The sequence below is a fragment of the Cylas formicarius genome, unplaced genomic scaffold (assembly GCF_029955315.1).
Source record: "Cylas formicarius isolate icCylForm1 unplaced genomic scaffold, icCylForm1.1 PGA_scaffold_3__17_contigs__length_32017465, whole genome shotgun sequence".
Classification (NCBI taxonomy): Eukaryota; Metazoa; Arthropoda; class Insecta; order Coleoptera; family Brentidae; genus Cylas; species Cylas formicarius.
Genome location: NW_026844326.1, coordinates 30,891,415 through 30,909,775, shown reverse-complemented (window position 1 = coordinate 30,909,775; position 18,361 = coordinate 30,891,415). Strand labels below are relative to the sequence as shown.

Here is an 18,361-nt window from a genome sequence, read left to right as displayed (position 1 = left end):
AGTTTCATTTATTTCTTCTGTATTCAACAAATCACTTAACTTACGAAAATGTGCGCCATAGGATCTACCTTTGGCTGGTGTCCCTCGGTTTGTAAACGATGCCCCTACTTTTCATTTCCCTTATAACGCCGTTCGGTAGTCGACCTGACACTGATATGGCGTACACGCCCTTGCAGAACCGATCTAAAATTTTTGCATTCGCTGATGGGCTATACTGAATTCGAGCACTTACTGATCCTCTGCCATTTGGCCACCCAGCTGTCCTCCGGGCTCATCATCGATATCATTCTGTAGATCAGAATAAAGTTAGTGGGGATCTCGGCTCGATCGGAGGTTATACCCTTACCCGTCGAAATTCGCGCTAGTGCAGTCGTATACGTTGTCTTTATTATTCTTCATTCGAAGGAATTCGTCGCAATTGTCGCAGCCTTCGTACTCGAACTGATCTAACGACTGTGAGGGGAAAAATTCTAAAATATCTTCTTTAACATCTTTTTAACTGGTTACCTTAATTAAGGAACACACCAGACACGCCCTCAACCCTTTCAGATCCTTGGGGATGGTTTCCAAAGTCATAATTCAATTTTATTTATAATCCAACTGGTACAAAACTGTAGGAAAAAATAGTAAACTATAGACAAGGAAGGTTGGTTTTGGTTCTTCTTCTTCTTTTGGTTCTAATGGCTAAGTGTACTAAAGGTCAGTCGGTCAGCTTACAAATATTGCAACTTCCCCAGATGTGTTAACCATATTCATGCAGTGGAATAAACTGCTAAATAGTGATAAAATGATGAGTGAGTCATCTAACGGCTCATACCGGATACCGATCCCCATCCGGCCTGGATACCAGCTTGAAAATAAGACGCCCGGAGACGGACCTATACGCCATACAAATCCATAAATATCGGATTAAAACGAGTAGTAACTCGCAAAACTATAAACACTACGATTCCGAAAATTCAGTTAAAAGATATACTAAACAGAATTTTTTCAAACGGCACAATTTTTTAACCGATTTCTAACTTTTTTTCGAACCGGGCTGGAACAAACGTCTCCCACCCGCTTGTTTTATTTAAAAATATTGATTCAAATTGATTAAAACAAATGTTGAATGAAGGACGTTGAAGTGGCCAATGACCCTAACGTATTTGGCCCACCGATATAAGGTTATGTTCGCGACCAGCGTCAAAATTTAAATAAACGAAAACAAACCGCGGCGTTATTATAATTCCATTTTAACCCCGGGAAAACTTACATATGGAGGAGAATCAAGAATCAGTTTACCAACTGATAACTCGGTTAACGGGGTTGTATACCGACGAACCGGCAACGGTCAAACGGCTACGCTCGCGTTGTTTCCAAACGTTGCTCGGCAAGACTGTCCCCCCAAATCCGAGAAGTAAGGCTCCCGTTTAAAACGACGCTTCCTTAAACCATCGTTTCTTTAGAATTTAAAGATGTGGACGGCCTGGACGACCCGTTTCTCAGCATACTGTCTTGGAGTTTTAGACTGTCGCACGAATTCGACATGCGGGAATTGGGCCGCAAGCTTGTCCGGTGCCTCGACCGATTCAAGGACGAATATAAGGGGGACGCGGACTGCCGCGACCGCATTTTGAGGTTCCTCTTTATTTCGAGGGACTTGCCGTCAAAAGAAGACGACGATCGACTAGTGAGTGACGGGCGGCGAGTGCGGTCGAGGTACACGTAGCCATTTTTCTAGAATCTGTCGACCTTGCCGGACATAAGCTGCGATCTAATGAAGTTCCAAAGCGTGTTTTCCACGTTTGAGATGCAGAGGCACGATTTAACGTTAGGCGAGGTTGAATTGCGACCGGCGGACGAGGGTCACGTTTCACCCACGCGTGATCAAATCCTCGAACTCGCCTCGCAGGTCGAATACTCGAGCCGCAGAACTTGGGAATCGTACGGGCTTTCGTTTCCTGATAAGGAGAAGCCCTTCATGTCGGAACTGGGCGAACTCTCGTCGCTGTGGGTCGAAAACCTCCAGTCTCTTTACTTTACCCACAGAGACGCGAATTTTAACGTTCAACTTCGGATAAAACCGAAAGTGGAGCTCATAAAGCAATTGAAATATGCCTTGGGTAAGTTACCGCTAACGCAATAAGATGGAACAAGACTCATGGGTGTCTTAAGAAGAATTTTTTTTTAGTATCCGCTGAACATAAATGGTTGTGATTTTGATTTTTATAGATGAAAATTACATAATCTCAAAAAAAACTTGTCTTATCATTCTATAAAAAAAACTTGTTTTGGTATGTATGTAACATTTGAAACCAGTCTATTCTGCATATTTTTTTGGCACGCAGGTGGTAACTCAACGAAAATATAATATGTCAGCATTGTAATACATTTTCAAAGTTGTTCTTGAGATATTAAAAAATGTATTAATAGTTTTCGAACTTTAAGTTGCTTAATATTTGAAATGAAATATTTCAAAAATGGTTCTTTCAAATATGTGCATATATTTCTAAACCGGGAACGAAATATAATTATAATAATATTAACAATTGGTTTACAAATATTTTGTTTTGTAAAATAATAAACTAAGTAGATATGTACAGTATGTCCCACTTGAGAACTCTACGCCATTCAGGAATCTTTGTGTGACTATGTAACAGCAGAGAGAGAAAACACCAGTAGATCTTATTAAAGAAAATTGAAATGGTTTTTTCATATAGTCATGGCTAGCTGACACAGTTTTTTTAAAATCGAGAAGTACTTTTAGAAATTTTTTCAAATTTAAAATGAAAGACTTATATTCAGGACTACCTAAAAGTAACTAGACCAATGGTTAAAGTTTTTAGTGTTTAAAAGAAAAAAAGTACTGTCAACCTTGTAAATAGCGATTAATTTGAATGTGATTTTAAGATTTTTCAAAGAAACTCCCTAAAATTCTTGCATGTAATCAATTCTTCTACCAATGAAAAATCCGAGAGTCTATAGAAATCTATAAGCAACCTAATAATCTTAACCGCAACTCAGGTCTCTACCTGTCACCAATATGGGAATCGGTCATCCGCGACGGTTTTTATGCCCCTCATTTAGCTCCCCTACCCCTGAAACAATATAAAAGCAGGTATTGTCTGTGCATAGGTATAAGAAAGTGACCAATTGCTGTTGAATGGGATTCTCCAAGGGTGGTCATTAACATAAAATGCAACAAGATTATTACCCAAAGTTTCGGAATTTAAATTCAGGTAAAATTGTGGTCCGTAATAGAAAATAAAGTCTGTTCATAGATATAAGAACGAAATACGAATTAAGGAAGGACCCGGGCAGGCTGTAAAAATGAAATATGGCCGAACAGGTCCGCATTTTGCTTAGATTTAATTATTTGGGGTTTTATTAGGAAAGGTACTAAACCATATTTATTTATGAATGTATTTATGTTTAAATCTAAAATAAAATTACAAATTATTTTTATTACCTACTTAAATTACTAAAACTTTAGGTAATAATCTTGTTGCATTGTATGTTAATGACCACCCTTGGATAATCCCATTCCCAAGCAATTAGTCACTTTCTTATGTCTATGAACAGACCATATCTATTGCGTTAGCTATAATTATCGACGTGTACGTTTCAGTCGGCGTACCGTTCGACCTGTTCGGGGTCGGCAAGAGGGGCGTGTTTTTCTTGAAACCCGACGTTTTGATTGACGGCGTCACTCGAAACACGCTCGAGCGTTACTGCGCAGATTTTTCATTCTGCGCGGCGTGTTATCGGGCGCTGTCCGACGTGGCCACGCCCGACTCGTACACGTGGCAGCACAAGCGACCCGGATACATATTCAAGGTGCGTACGGATCCCTAGGGACCCCACGCCGAAATAACCCAGTCGTTTTAAGGAGTTCTGCGAGGGCGTGGGCTCGTATCTTCGGTTCTATCGAGTGGCCGTGTTCGCTGTCCCCGATCGCACGCCCCTGCTCGAATTTCACAGAAGGACGGCCTCGATCCGGGCGCAAATCGCGACCCTCGCTTCCGTGTGCAAGGTGGGGCCCTTCGAATCGAGTGCGGACACGGTACCGCACGGGGTCGCCCTTTTGAACTATCTCTACAAGAGGGTGCTCGAGCTGCGTGACGAGAAACTCCGCCACGTGGTCTACGCAGTGCTGTACCCGTGTTGCCAGATTTACCTTAGGTTTGTTGCCCTAGGTTATGTCTGTATTATTCTTGACGATATTTACTTTTTCCGAAACTTCTGGATTCCTTCTAAGTCGAACTTGCTGACGTTTTGCCAATCATCCTGTTGGCTTCTTCAGAGCTTGATTGAAACTTTCTCGCATTTTACTCTGTACCTGCTCTTATATTGTTCGTAGTCGACAAAACATAGCTAGATACCTCTACCTCTATTTTTGACCAAATGACAAACAAAGCGAATATACAGCTGGCACGTAATATGAGTGTAGTGTGTCTAGAGTTATTACATACTCCCGTACTGTGTTTCTTATGGAGAGGTATTTATTAATATATTAAATTATTAATTTATTTTTGCAACTAACCAGTACCTATAGCTTTGTGTACGTGTCTACCGTTAACAGCAAACCGACGACCGATTTACAAATGCTTATTTTGAAAAAGTGTTTATCAATCAAAAAAGGGATTTATTTACTGATTAAATGTGCTATTGGATTCAATTTTTTAATATATTCAACTTTATTTTGAATTAATTTGCGATGTCAATGCCTCTTAACCGCAGATAAGAGACTACGCCTTTGATCTTAAGGCGCAAAATATATTTTTCTACTCCCGTCTGTAAAATACCTAATTACGCACCGATCTAGCGTGCGGGAAGCGTCACTTTACCGCGTCAGTTTCGTTTCCCACGAATCCGAGCCACTTCGGATATTTCCGGGATTTTACCGCACGGGTTTGGGAGCAATCGTATGTTTCCCACGCTTTGAATTTTTGACATTTGTCAATTCTGACAGTCATGTCAGTGAATGTATTCGTGTTGTGCGAAAATGCATCCAAAAAGTAACGGTCGTAGAAAAAGTATAGTATGCAACACGTTCGGTAAATTTTTTAACTCACTCGTTTATTAAAAACTCGCTCCGCTCGTGTCAAATAAACTCGTGAGTCAAATGCCGTTTAGCGCACTTGTTGCATAATATACCATTTCCTACTCCCGTCTGTAAAATACCTAGTTACACACCGATCTAGCGTGCGGGAAGCGTCACTTTACCACATCAGTTTCGTTTCCCACGAATCCGAGCCATTTCGGACATGTCCGAGATTTTACCGCACGGGTTTGGAAGAAATCGTATGTTTTCGGAGATATTTCCCACGCTTTGAATTTTTGACATTTGTCAATTCTGACAGTCATGTCAGTGAATGTATTCGTGTTGTTTTTCGAAAATGTACCCAAAAGCGAACGGTCGCAGAAAAAGTATAGTATGCAACACGTTCGGTAAACTTTTTAACTCACTCGTTTATTAAAGACTCGTTCCGCTGCGCTCCGCTCGTGTCCAATAAACTCGTGAGTCAAATGCCGTTTACCGCACTTGTTGCATAATATACTAATTGCGTGTACGATCAATAATTTTTGCTGTGTATTTTGTACCTAATTATGTCATGTGTTTGTCATACTCTATCCGCTGTGTACGGCTTAGATTGGACGGGTTCCAGGTTCGATCCTCGGTAACGAAAAAAGAAAAAAAAAGATGAATCATCATCCTCAATACCTAACACACAACTATCCATTATTTTTAATATGCCCGTTAAGCGCTAAAGTCGGCGCTCACCACTGAACGGGTTCTGGGTTCGATCCTCGGTAACGAAAAAAAAGGTGAGTCATCAATAACAGCGCCGGTGACGTCATTATTCTCGATATCTAACACACAATTACCCATTGATTTTAATATGCCCGTTAGCTCGGCGTTAAAGTCGGCGCTCACCACCGGACGGGTCCCGGGTTCGATCCTCGGTAGCGGAAAAAAGAAAAAAAGTTGAGTCACGTGACTGCATATGTGAGGGAGGGTGGTGAGGGTTGTAGATTGGGGGTGAGGATGGGTCGGTTGTTGCTAAGATTTGTAGTGGATCGAATAACCTTGAGCGGACCAATTTTCGCTAATATGAACGAACCTTAAATTTTCTTATGGGAATTTAACGGCCGAAATTGCTGTTGAACACACATAGCCTATCTACTAACGACTTTATACTAATATATATTTTTGAAAGGCTTAAATGATTTCCAAATATATTTCCCTATAATTCCATAAAAAAAAATGCTTCATAACCGTTTTCCGCAAAATTGTGCTTTAGAATTAGAATTACCGTTTTTTAAGCAAAATTAATGCGTCTGAGAATTTACAGCAATAGGATTTTTTTTGTAAATATATATGTCGATGTAATATTCAATTCGGAGCAACTTTTAAAGTCTTAAAATCAAAAAGAGTAAAACATGATGGGATAATTGCAAATGAACATTCCTTTGTATCGAATGTTGAGAAAGATTTTTTTTTTGTTTTTATATACCCTTTAAATCAGAAGTAGTTGCATTTTTAGTTACCTACAGTTTATATACTTCGATATTGACACTAAAGCTCAATTCTTCTTCTTAATAAATAGGAGCAAGTGTAATAAAATCCTCTGAGCCAGCATACAACTTTGCACTACTAACACGAGGTCGTTTATTTCTGTAGTGTTCCTAACGTATCTCGCTCTTTACGGCGTCAGACTGACTTTGATTTCTTTTATATTGGTAGCAAAACAATTAGATATTAGATGATGAATGGAAATTTTTCCTTTTAATTTATCATCATAACATTTTTGATTGGATGTAACGTTTTTGATTTTAGAGATATCAAGGTAAACAAAAAACAAAATGTGGAGCGCATTTTATATCGTCCATCCTTGTGTAGTCGTTTTTGCTCGTGTCGCCAGTGCCCTGTTCAATTTCACCATCTTTGGAAATATGTTCTCCCACCTGTCGATTATATCGTTGTCTCTTTCTTTTTAAGTCTTTAAAAGTTAAAATTAAAATTAAAAATTTTATTTACTCATATACCATTTACATTATTATTACAATATAGTATAGCCTAATAAAAGTAGTAACCAACACTTACAGTTGCTAGACTACCAGGTTTTGATTAAAAACAGACATCTTTACTTTGCGATTAAAACTACTGAGAGAGTCAGTCAGTCAGTCAATTTAGGTCTCCAAAGATTCCCATCCCTGAGAGCTTCCTTACCAGAATGCCATGGTCAACCCTGTCGAAGGCCTTGGAGAAGTCAGTATATATAGCATCTACTTGATACCCATTCCCAAAGGCCCCCAACAGCGGACGCTCATAACTCAGGAGGTTCGAAACAGTTGACCTTCCCTTGACAAAACCATGCTGTTCGGTAATAATAAAGCTTTTGAAATGAGGGGTGACATAATCGGCAACTATACTCTCAAATATTTTCGAAAACAAGGAGATTTTAGAGATTGGGCGATAGTTTTTTATGTTAGCAATGTCACCATCTATGAAAATGGGTGTAACACAACATTTTTTCCAATATGAAGGAAAAACGCCGCAGCTACAATTTTACATAAAATTTCGGATAGAACGAATTTACAATTCGGCACCAGTATCACAGGTATTACCGTCGGGTCCCGGTCCTAAGGTTTGCTTTAAAACACTTATTCTATTGAAAACATCCACAACATTTAATTTTAAAAATCCTAGACTAACCGATTTATCACAAGAAAATGATGTACTGCATTCTGCATATTCTGAATAGACTGAGGTGAAATGTTGGTTAAACATATCCGCTATTCTCTGAGTGTCGCTGGTACTTTCATCATCAAGCGACATGCATTGTGGATACTCGAGGTTTTGTTTCACATATCGCCAAAAGGACTTTTTATCAGTTAACCGATTTTCGAGCATTCCGATGTAGTCTCTATGAGGAGAGACAGATAAATTTCTACAAATATTCCCATGATTCTCTCTTCGCTTTCAATATCCGTTGCTTCACTTTTTCTATTTGTATTTTATACTCCTGATAGCTGTTGTTTTTGGTTAGTTGCTGTGCTTTTTATGTCCCTGTTTATTTTTGTTACTCCACGTACTTCTGCGCTTGTTTTAAGTATCGCACTTTTAAAAAAGTCCCACAGTTGATCTAGGTTGTTGGTTTTTATATCACACATTACACATCTTGACATTCATTTTATTTTGGAATTCCTCTGCTATCTCTTTGATGCCAAGTTTATAGGATCTAATTGATTCTTTTCTGGTTTTATTTTGTATGGTGTGTTTTGGGTGGGCTTTGGGTATTCCTAGGGAGGTATTTCCAACTAACATGTAGTGGTCATTACGTATCTCAGCTCCTCTCTTTATTCACAATGATTTAGTCAATTATCGATTTTTCATTCCTAGTGATTACTTCTCTAGTGTATTTGTGGCTAAAAAACCTGTTCATCACTAGCAGGTCATTCTGAATGCCAATAATTCTCAGACCGTTTTTCTTTATCTGTTGCACTATATTGAATTTATCGATGTATTTATGACTTCCTAATTAGTTTTCAATTTAAACATTTAAGGGGTTAAGTGGAGTAGCTTTTCCTAGACTCCGCCTCTTCTCTACCGTATATTATATAATAAAACAACGCACACTTACGTTCGTCGTTTTCGTCCTCTCGTAGCCGTTTCGTCCACCGGTGGATCTTCAGGGGCTCGCTGAGCGACTCGCACGACGAGTTCTTCGTCACCTCGCGTCCGAAATACGTCGCCACCAGGGGGCGTACGTACTGGACGCGAGGCTACGACGTCAACGAGGACCGGGTGCCCGATTTCCTCATCGATTTGAAGGAGGACATCGTCCGATGCGGCAAAATGGTGAACCTGCTCGAGCTGTGCGACCCGAACGTGAGAAAGAGACAGCCCCGGTTTTCGAACCGTCCGCCACGCCCCTGTTTCAGAACCCGCTGTGCTCTTACCTGAGGGGGCGGATCCCGGTGGCCGTGCAGTGTTGCCTGACCCGCGCGAAGTTGAAAAAAGCCGAGGCGACCGCGGCCGAGTACTTCCTGGAGGCCTCCTCCATTTGCGGGCCGAAATTCGACCTGGAATTATTGCTCGAACGGGAACGGTCGAGAGAGGAGGCGCTCTGCGCAGCGGCCGCTAAGAAACGTGTTCTCGTAATGCACAGGATCGAACGTGAGTGTAGGATGTTTTGAAATTACGCAGCGAACATTAAAAAAGTAGTCCTTAAATGCTACGGTTGAAAGATTCAAAGCGTCCAAATAAATTTTTCAATAGGGATGTCCCTCGTGGGTAGCGTGTGTCTCATGGGTAGCGTTATAATAATAATAATAATAATAATAAACTGTCTTTATTGATAATCAAAATATTACAATATAAGGTACAATACAAGAGTGGCGTCAAGGAAATACGTATCCGTATGTACATACAGAAGAAATAGACGCACATCATGAACTCATACGCTCAGCTCAGCGCAATTTGTTTAATGATATTAAGTTCTTTGTTGTAATTTTCTGTCGAGAGTGGCGTCTGTGTATAGAAGAGTGGATTGCAGCCATTTTTTGTGCATAAGGGTGATTTGAGCCGTTATGTAGGACCGTGTCCGTGTGTGAAGGTTTATGAATATAACATACAGGGTGTTCTATTTAAAAAAATACGATGTAGCCTTATATGTCAGTGTTTTATACGTCACTTGGCTATTGTATATAGCCAGTCGTTGCGTAGTTAGGCGTAAAACGATTTCTCCGTTTTAGTGGAGCGCGAAAAGACGGCGCGCGAGCTGCTCGCGAGGAAGCAGGACGAATTGGCAGTACTGCGGGATCAATACGAGTCGGCCGTGCTCGACAAACAGTTGAAGGTGTGCCGCGAGATCGCGACCGACATCGGACAGTTGGAGGCGGAGCTGAAGATCGAGCGGCGTAGAGAGGAGCTCGTGGGCGGGGAAGCGTGAGCTTGTTATCCCAGCGCTCCCGCTTTTTTTTTTCAATTCCCTTCGTTAATCTTCGCAGGAGAAAGCTGATCGAGTTCTACGCGGAGCTGAGTCGGGCTACCGAGGCTCGCGGGCTCAAGGTAGAGCGTTGTCTGAGTGCCGTGAGGCACGTCAGCCTCGATGCCGACGTCCTTGAGCGCTTCTCGTCGGCGGAGAACATTTTAAACTCACCCCGGACCAGTTCGGAGGAGAGTTTTTACTCGGCGCCCGGCGAGGAGGCGTCGGAAAAGCGTCGCGACGACGCCCTCGCCGTCGAAGACGCGATAAACGCGAACGACGCGAAGGGGGCGGACCCGAACGTGCCGAAGATCGTGGAGAATTTCGAGTTCGCGCGTCAGATCCGACGCAAAGTCCTCGAGCAGGATTTCGATACGCGACAGGAGATCGGCGTCGCGACGGAGACGCCCGCCGTATTGACCGACGCGCAGCGTAACAAACTGAAAGTTATGTCGTCGGAGTTCGGGATCGACGTCGTGACGCGGGCGGCGACGCCCGCCCACTTGACAGACGCGCAGCGTAACAAATTGAAGGTTCGTTAGTTAGTTAATTTACTTCTACGTAAGGCATTAGGCCGGCTTACAACAACAGGTGTGGACCAATCCATCATCCTTCAGGTTTGTTAACGATTTCTAAATAAATGGTGAACGTTTCTTCTGCATTCTGTAATACATTTTACAATTCTTCTGGATTCCTCCGGAGTCGAACTTGCTGACGTTTCGCCAATCGTCCTGTTGGCTTCTGCAGAGCTTGACTGAAACTGGCTCGCATTTTTGTACCTGCTTATATACATTTTGAGGGGGCGGAGCTAAAGGGGGGACATAAACGCCGTCTCGGTTGACTGATTTCCATATTGGTGACAGCGGTTAAGATTGTTAGGTTGTTTATAGATTTCTATAGACTCTCGGATTTTTCGTTGGTAGAAGAGCTGATTACATGCAAGAATTTTAGTTTTATCCAACAAAATATTATGTCCGGTTTCATGAGTGTGTTCGGCAACAGTTTATTTGTCTTAGTTAGATATTTTTTGCCCGGTCTCAAATTGAATTTTGTCTTTGACTTACCGAAAATGTTGAGAGATTTTTGGACAAGTGGTAAATCTGGTTCTGACGTTATACTTCTTTAGAAGTTTTGATATGTGGTCAGTGGTGTTTTGAATGTAAGGAAGGACCATAGTGGCAAGTGTACGAGGTTAGCGCCAAAATTTCCCGGCCTGACGTAGATGCAGCTCCAGTTACACGATAAAACTTTGTCTTCTTTTAAATATATATCTTAGTAGGCTGCAAAAAAAAACCGCGGCGACGTCATCAGATAAATCTCCTTCTCGCCCGTCTCCTTCGCCAAAACCTTTAGCTCGAGGAAGGTCCTTTTCAGCACCCGCGACGCGCGGTTCACCTTCACCAAATACTTGAACACCTGATCGTACTTGGATAACGTATCAGTCGGCAGGAGGATGTTGAGCGGAAAGTCGACGTTGTAAGTAAGCGAGAGACGGTCGAGGACGTCGGGGTCGCCGAGGTCAAAGTTGGCCGGCAGGCGGTCGATTTTGAACGAGAGCAATTTCGAGTTGTCGTGCGCGCGAGTCGAACTGTCCAACGCGCCGAACACTACGAAAAAAATGACGTCACGACGGGGGGCGGGGCACGTAAGGTCGGGTCCCCCTATCGAAAAAAGAATCAATGGAGATATGTCGTAAGGATGAAGCATCTCCAAGAAAATTCAGAGTCTGTCAGTCAACAAAAAAGGTGATGGCCACGATCTTTTGGGATTGTGAAGGAATTCTTTTGATAGATTTTAATGAAACTAATACCACCGTCAATGGTAAATATTACGCAACGTTATTACATACGTGCAAAACGTCGAGGAAAACTGACCACGCACGATAATGCACCTGTCCATACTGCTGGTGTTGCACAAGCTGCCATTTTAGAGTGTGGGTTCCAACAGATAGATTATCCTCCTTATAGTCCAGATATGGCCCCCAGCGACTATTATTTGAAAAAGGACTTACGTGGACGGCGGATTAACGACGAAGTTGAGTTAAAAGAGGCTGTTTTAGCTCATTTTGCAGGCAAACCAAAAGAACATATTTTTAAAGGGATTGAGTTGTTGATAAAGAGATGTAATAAGTGTATTGAAGTTAAGGGGGATTATATTGAAAAATAATAAAAAAATTGTTACTCTACTTTGTTTCTTTTATATTAAGGCCGGCGCTGTGCTTTTCTCTCAAGAGCTGTTCCCGACGTTTGTTCAAAAATTTTATCGTTATAAGAAAATATGTTCCTTCTTCTTCTTATGGCGCCGTCTCCTTTCGAAGGTTGGCGATCTTTTTCAAGTTTACGATATGAAGAAGCCAACGGGATGATTGGCGAATCTTCAGCAAAACCCGACGCAGGAGGAAACCAGAAGTTTTGACATCCGCTTAAGACGAACACCATTTCCCAAATTCATTAGCACTGCGCGTCTGTGACTTCAATTCAGTTTCAACAGATATCTACATTTCTATGCATCCGTTTTACTCAAACTTTTCGTTCGATATGGACCAAAATATCATAAATAACTAAAAGTAAGGAGGTTCCTATTAATGATTGGGGAATTCCAGGACGTCTAGAAGTGCGGGCTTCGGTAGTCAAAGCTGATTATCACATTTATGAATGTGGTGAGAATTGTAATTATCAGGAGGCAACAGTGAAAGTCACAATTACGTTAATACGTGATTTGTACAGCCTCGAAACCTGCAACTGAGGGGTCCTTTAAGTTATCATTTACCGGTCATTCTTCAAACCCATGAAATGTAATGTATATGACGTTTTTTCTTCTTTATTCAGAATCTTCAATATTTTTGGCCGCAAAACTAGGTGCGCCAATGTTAAAATTAACGTTAAATCCGTTCGACTAGATTTTCGAATAGCTCGCAGGTTTTCTCAGCTGTTTGTTCTTTTGAACTTGCTCGAACGGTTTCCACAACGAGCCACAACACAAGTAGAAGGTATTTTCAAACTTTTTCACATTTTACACCACCAAAAGTAACATAGCATTAATACAAAAATAAAAAACGAATATTTTTGCGCAATGCCCGATCAGAGCTAAGAAAAGCCTATAAAGAAACGTTATTTCCGTGGTTCGTGTGTCGTTTCGACGCCATATTGCATTTCATTCGACAGATCGTTGGATTGCCTAATTCTAATTGAAGGTTATGTCGTCGGACTTCGGCGTCGACGTCGTGACGACCGCAGCGACGCCCGGCGAGTTGACGGAAGCGCAGCGCAACAAATTAAAGGTTATGTGGTCGGAGTTCGGGATCGACGTAGTGACGGAAGCTAAACGCTTTGCGGGGCCGCTTAGCGCCGCCATCTTGAATCGGAACAAGGTATTGGGCAGCAGCGCCTGCTTCGCTGGCCTGGATAATGAGACCTACGTCAACCGGAACATCGGTGAGACCCCTGGCGGGAAAAATATTAAGCTACTTGTGAGTTAAAATGGCGGCATTGAGTTTCATGCACATTTTAAATATAAAAAAATCAACAAATACTTATAAACTAGAAATTCCTATTTTTAGATATATTAAAGAACATATTAGAAAACAAAAAATATATTAGCCATACATAACTATTTATAGGTGGTAGGTAAATAATAATATGTATTTGTATGTACCCTCTTATGTACATAGTATAAAAAAAAATACATATTACTACATATACTTAAATCTTTACCGTTAGAGGACTTCGCTTACGTCACAAGCGACCAGGTGCGATCGATAATTTTATCGAACGTATGTCTTATGGGATTGGGCAATCCTATTAGGTTTACGATTCTTGATCCAGACCTCAGTTACATTAAATGGAGATTTGATGTAACTTTCGCAGAGGGGGATTCACCTGTTCGTTGTCTGTATATAGTGCTTGAATGTTTACATTAAAATAAACAAAATTCCGGGAACGACATGGACACAATAATTCAATCTTGTTGAAGACGATTCGCTCAATGACGATTTTTACGGCCAACTTGATAGGTGGAAAATTGCAATCACACGTGCATAGGAAACCCGACAGATTAGAGCAGGTAAAAACTAACCGAGAATCATTAATATCGATGGAACGTTTAACTATGGCGATAGAGCACAGATTCACAGACCCACAGAAATATTACACCCAATCAACAATACAGGACTTTTCTTAAATAATCTGGGTGTTTCAATTTTTCAGACCATCCACGCTGATGGATGTAGCACATTTCTAGGAACCTATGTATCTAGGATACAAGGGTTTTTGTATGTCAAACAGGTATTCACGATCACACATTGAAGAGTGCTTATTAAGAATCTAAAAATAATTCAGCAAATTGCAGTAATTCATTGACCTCGCAGCAATATCACTACTACTTTCATCATAATTTTTATTTTTATTAGTTTTCTTTTATTGCGCTAAAAAACCCTCATTGTCATGTTTGTTAGATATCATCAATTGTAACTATCCATTTTTTAAGTTTTACTCTTATCGTTTGATCTATGGTAAGGGTTTTAAGTTGATTCGGCAGCCTATTAAAGATATGGATAGCTTTTACATAACTGTTTTTGATCGTTTTGGCATTTGGATGCTCTTATTTCTGATAGTTGATTTCCACCTCCAATCATACAATTCAAACAAAAATGGTCCCATTGGTCTCATTGAACTCTATCTTGTAAATATGAATTTATCAGCTGGCCTATGAATCCATACTTGTATGGCTTATCGAGTAATATGATGCGGTCGATTGTCTCAAACGCTTTGGCCAGCTTTTTTGCATCTTTTGTACCTAAGTTTCTCATAAATCCGTATCGCCGTTCTGACAAATTCTTTTTCTCAACACTGTCAAGGTCTGTGGTTTAGATTAGATTAGATTAGATTAGATTATTAGGGTAAGGAATTCAGAGAAGGTAAGGTGTTACTGTAAGGTACTGTGTTATCTGATGTGCCCTTTTTTCTTTTGGTATAGAGAGTGTGAAATTATACAGAGTGGATTAATACCGGCAAACCGGCCTTACAACGGCAGGCACATTGTGAAAATGTAACATGTAAATATTCCTGGCTTTGGTCTGCTCTTGTTAACTAACGTCAAAATGGCTCGAGATTAGCAAACGGCAGTTTCAGGCTCGGCGATACCAAAATCTGAGTCGCTGCACCTAGACCTCAAACGATCGATCGAGACGGTAGCGGACGGGCCGGTGCCTATGTCGGTCGACTCCACCCCCTTGAGCGATCTACCGCTAACCGTCACGCCCCTTAGCGAGTTACCGCGGAGCGTCGCTGCTAGCACGACTTATTGTACCTCGGAGACTCAGAGCGATTACGCGTCGGTGGAACCGTGTCCGGTGGACGCGACCGAGGCCCCGCCCCCCGCGGATTTCAGCAAAACCGTGAGCCGAGACGAGGCGGAAAACGTCTGCACTTCAAGCGTCGGTTTGTTCTTGCGCGAGAGCGTCGCGGTGCCTCTAATGACCCAGAAGAAACTCGTCGCCAACGCGATACTCAAGTATTTCGTCGAGAACGTCAGCTATCTGCGACATTTGGCGAACCTGCGCGATTATTTCTTCCTCCAAGACGGCGAGTTCGGACGCAATATGACCGAGAACCTCTTCGAGAAGCTGTACGACGCCAGTTTACCGGCGGAGTTGATCAACTGCCGCACTTTGCAGCACTTGGGTTCGCATATTTCGTTCCGGTCGGAGCAGTCGCGCGGTTACGTCACGTCCGGTGACGTAAACGAATACGATCCGTATGTCTTAGCTTAGAGGGGCCTACAGCTTATCTCGAAACCTAAGGGGGTTACAAAAAAAAAGTATACTCAATTTGTATTATTTGCGACATTTTTTCGGACACGTCTTGTTTAAAATGCTGTCAAAAAAAAAAAACTATTTGACGCAAGATTTTTTTTTGCGGCCTACTAAGATACATGTTTAAAAGAAGACAAAGTTTTATCGTGTTGCTGGAGCTGCATCTATGTCAGGCCTGGAGATTTTGGCGCCAACCTCGTATGTAGTAAGTAACGATTTCAAAACTGACAAACGAAATTCGCGTATCAATATACGATATCCGTTGATGAACTAGTGACGTAACCGCACGATTGCTCCGGCCCGACCTTTCGTGCCCCGCCCCCCGTCGTGACGTCATTTTTTTCGTAGTGTTCGGCGCGTTGGACAGTTCGACTCGCGCGCACGACAACTCGAAATTGCTCTCGTTCAAAATCGACCGCCTGCCGGCCAACTTTGACCTCGGCGACCCCGACGTCCTCGACTGTCTCTCGCTTACTTACAAGGTCGACTTTCCGCTCAACATCCTCCTGCCGACTGATACGGTATCCAAGTACGATCAGGTGTTCAAGTATTTGGTGAAGGTGAATCGCGTGTCGTGGGTGCTGAAAAGGACCTTCCTCGAGCTAAAGGTTTTGGCGAAGGAGACGGGCGAGAAGGAGATTTATCTGATGACGTCGCCGCAGTATCGTCGGCTGCACCTGTACAGGCACGTGATGTCCCATTTCGTGCAAACGCTCCAGAACTACGTGGTGGGGGACGTGTTGCGGCCCAGCTGGGCACTGCTCGAAAAGCGTCTAGCCGCCGTTACCGGTCTGGACGGTTTGTACGATGCGCACGGCGCCTACATCAAGGATATCCTGTTTAGGTAAAGTCTGTTCGTAGATATAAGAAAGTGACTAACTGATAGGAATTAAGGAAAGACCCGGGCAAGCTGCAAGAATGAAATATGGCCGCACAGGTCCGTACTTTGCTTAGAATTTAATTATTTGGGGTTTTGTTAGGAAAGATACTAAACAACATTTATTTATTTATGTTTAAATCTAAAATAAAAAACAAATTATTTTTATTACCTACTTAAATTACTTAAAATTATTCACATAATATATCAGTATCACTATCGCTATCATCGCCTGTTCTAATTATCATTTGTTCTATATTATTTGCAATATGGATATACGATTGTTCTGCTTTTTCTACATGTTTAACAGAATTTGCCCAACTTTGTGGAGGGATGGTAAGGTGGAAGCCTTAAAACTGTATGGCCTAGATTTTTTGCATAATTATCACAGACGTATTCCTTTTGTAGGTTCAAGCTTTGTAGAACCTCAATTAATTGCTTTTTGGTATAATCTTCGTGAAAATAAATGTCGTTATTATATATGCAGTTTTGGATTGTTGCTTTTGTGTCACATGAGGAAGGGGTTTTAGTCAACTGTCTACTGTGATAACTTGCATTGTCCATTACAATGACGCTATTAGGAGGATTGTATATATATATATATATATATATATATATATATATATATATATATATATATATATATATAAACAGATCATAAACGTTGAAAGCTCAAATAAGTTTCAAATACGCGGCTTCCGCATCCAAGTTCAAATAGATAACGACTGTTTGGCGTTATTTCGATTGCCGAAACGGCATTTCAGGTATAACGACGCCATTTTCAGACAGTACTTCAAATGTCGCTCACGGATTTTTTGGCTCGAAATTTAGAAGAAAAAAAAGATTTTTTTGGTTTTCAATTCACTTTCAGTCAGTAGTTTAAATATCATTTTTTACTTTTAAATGGCCCAAACGTTTTTAAAATGCGATTTCATAGCGGTAGTTCAACTGACTTTTTGAAGATTCGATGTTCGCTGTGAAGTTCAACAAACGTATAACGTGCATGTTTTACATTTGATTTGTCGAACCGACTTATCAGGCTTAGGGACGCGATTTCCAAGCATTAGTTCAAATATTTCATGGGAATCTTGGCCCTTACGTTGGTGGGACGGCTTTTATAAAGCGGTTCTCGGTCAATAGTTCAAATGTACCACATCTAATTTGCCTAATTTAGCCTTTAAGCAATTATAGGAAGCGACTTTTTCACAGTAGGTCGACTGTACCGCGTCAACTTTTGAAGTTTTTAATCGCAGTGACCGTTGAAAACGTTTTTTTTTTCAGGTGCCACTTAAGTCAGAAGACGGCCGCTATGAAGGCAATAATTCAGAAAATATTCGTCGTCGTATTGAAGTTTTACGATTACCTGAGGTCACGACGGTGGCGATGTTCTGAAGGGATCTACGTGCATCCCAACTTCGACAAGCTGGACAAGATATTTAAAAACTTCGAGGAGTTCGTCGCTTATATGTTTAGGGTGGTGAAAAAACTGACGCGCACGGGCTACCAGCCTCATTTGGTTCAGTTCGTGGACGCTTTAGACGTCAACGAGTATTATTCGAACAGAATCCAACCGAAAATAAGCTTGTCTTAAAAACCGTTCATTTCTTTTTCGATTTTTCGAACAATTTTGCATCGATCTTGTTTATTATATTGCCGTCGTTACGCGCTAGTTTATTTATTTATTATTAAAATGTT

At 41.4% G+C, this 18,361-nt stretch overlaps 2 protein-coding genes across 3 annotated transcripts; one reads left to right on the top strand and one right to left on the bottom strand.

Annotated features, from left to right (window-relative positions):
* Nucleotides 1-42: 42 nt before the first annotated feature.
* On the bottom strand, nucleotides 43-649 carry LOC132699185 (transcription elongation factor SPT4). Its single transcript, XM_060665759.1, has 4 exons — nucleotides 508-649; nucleotides 347-453; nucleotides 233-288; nucleotides 43-183 (listed from the first exon to the last, which is right to left on the bottom strand). The coding sequence occupies exons 1-4, from the start codon at nucleotides 574-576 to the stop codon at nucleotides 65-67; spliced, it is 351 nt and encodes a 116-aa protein (XP_060521742.1). The 5' UTR covers nucleotides 577-649; the 3' UTR covers nucleotides 43-64.
* A 533-nt stretch (nucleotides 650-1,182) lies between these two features.
* Nucleotides 1,183-18,361, top strand: LOC132699559 (gamma-tubulin complex component 6). Of its 2 annotated transcripts, none has more exons than XM_060666352.1 (13): nucleotides 1,183-1,399; nucleotides 1,449-1,672; nucleotides 1,724-2,105; nucleotides 3,611-3,819; nucleotides 3,872-4,164; nucleotides 8,656-8,878; nucleotides 8,932-9,166; nucleotides 9,745-9,937; nucleotides 10,000-10,510; nucleotides 13,171-13,411; nucleotides 15,107-15,658; nucleotides 16,138-16,633; nucleotides 17,948-18,361. In XM_060666352.1, the coding sequence occupies exons 1-13, from the start codon at nucleotides 1,258-1,260 to the stop codon at nucleotides 18,255-18,257; spliced, it is 4,011 nt and encodes a 1,336-aa protein (XP_060522335.1). In that variant the 5' UTR covers nucleotides 1,183-1,257; the 3' UTR covers nucleotides 18,258-18,361. The 2 variants fall into 2 exon arrangements, with proteins under 2 accessions (XP_060522335.1, XP_060522332.1); XM_060666349.1 differs by having other exon boundaries at nucleotides 15,101-15,658.

Coding starts and splice junctions, on each gene's coding strand:
- LOC132699185 (XM_060665759.1), bottom strand. CDS start 576: ATGACTTTGGAAACCATCCCCAAGGATCTGAAAGGGTTGAGGGCGTGT. Junction 454..507: donor TGGTGTGTTCCTTAATTAAG/GTAACCAGTTAA, acceptor TTCCCCTCACAG/TCGTTAGATCAGTTCGAGTA. Junction 289..346: donor ACTAGCGCGAATTTCGACGG/GTAAGGGTATAA, acceptor TCTGATCTACAG/AATGATATCGATGATGAGCC.
- LOC132699559 (XM_060666349.1), top strand. CDS start 1,258: ATGGAGGAGAATCAAGAATCAGTTTACCAACTGATAACTCGGTTAACG. Junction 13,412..15,100: donor CTACGTCAACCGGAACATCG/GTGAGACCCCTG, acceptor AGCAAACGGCAG/TTTCAGGCTCGGCGATACCA. Junction 15,659..16,137: donor CCGCACTTTGCAGCACTTGG/GTTCGCATATTT, acceptor TTTTTTTCGTAG/TGTTCGGCGCGTTGGACAGT.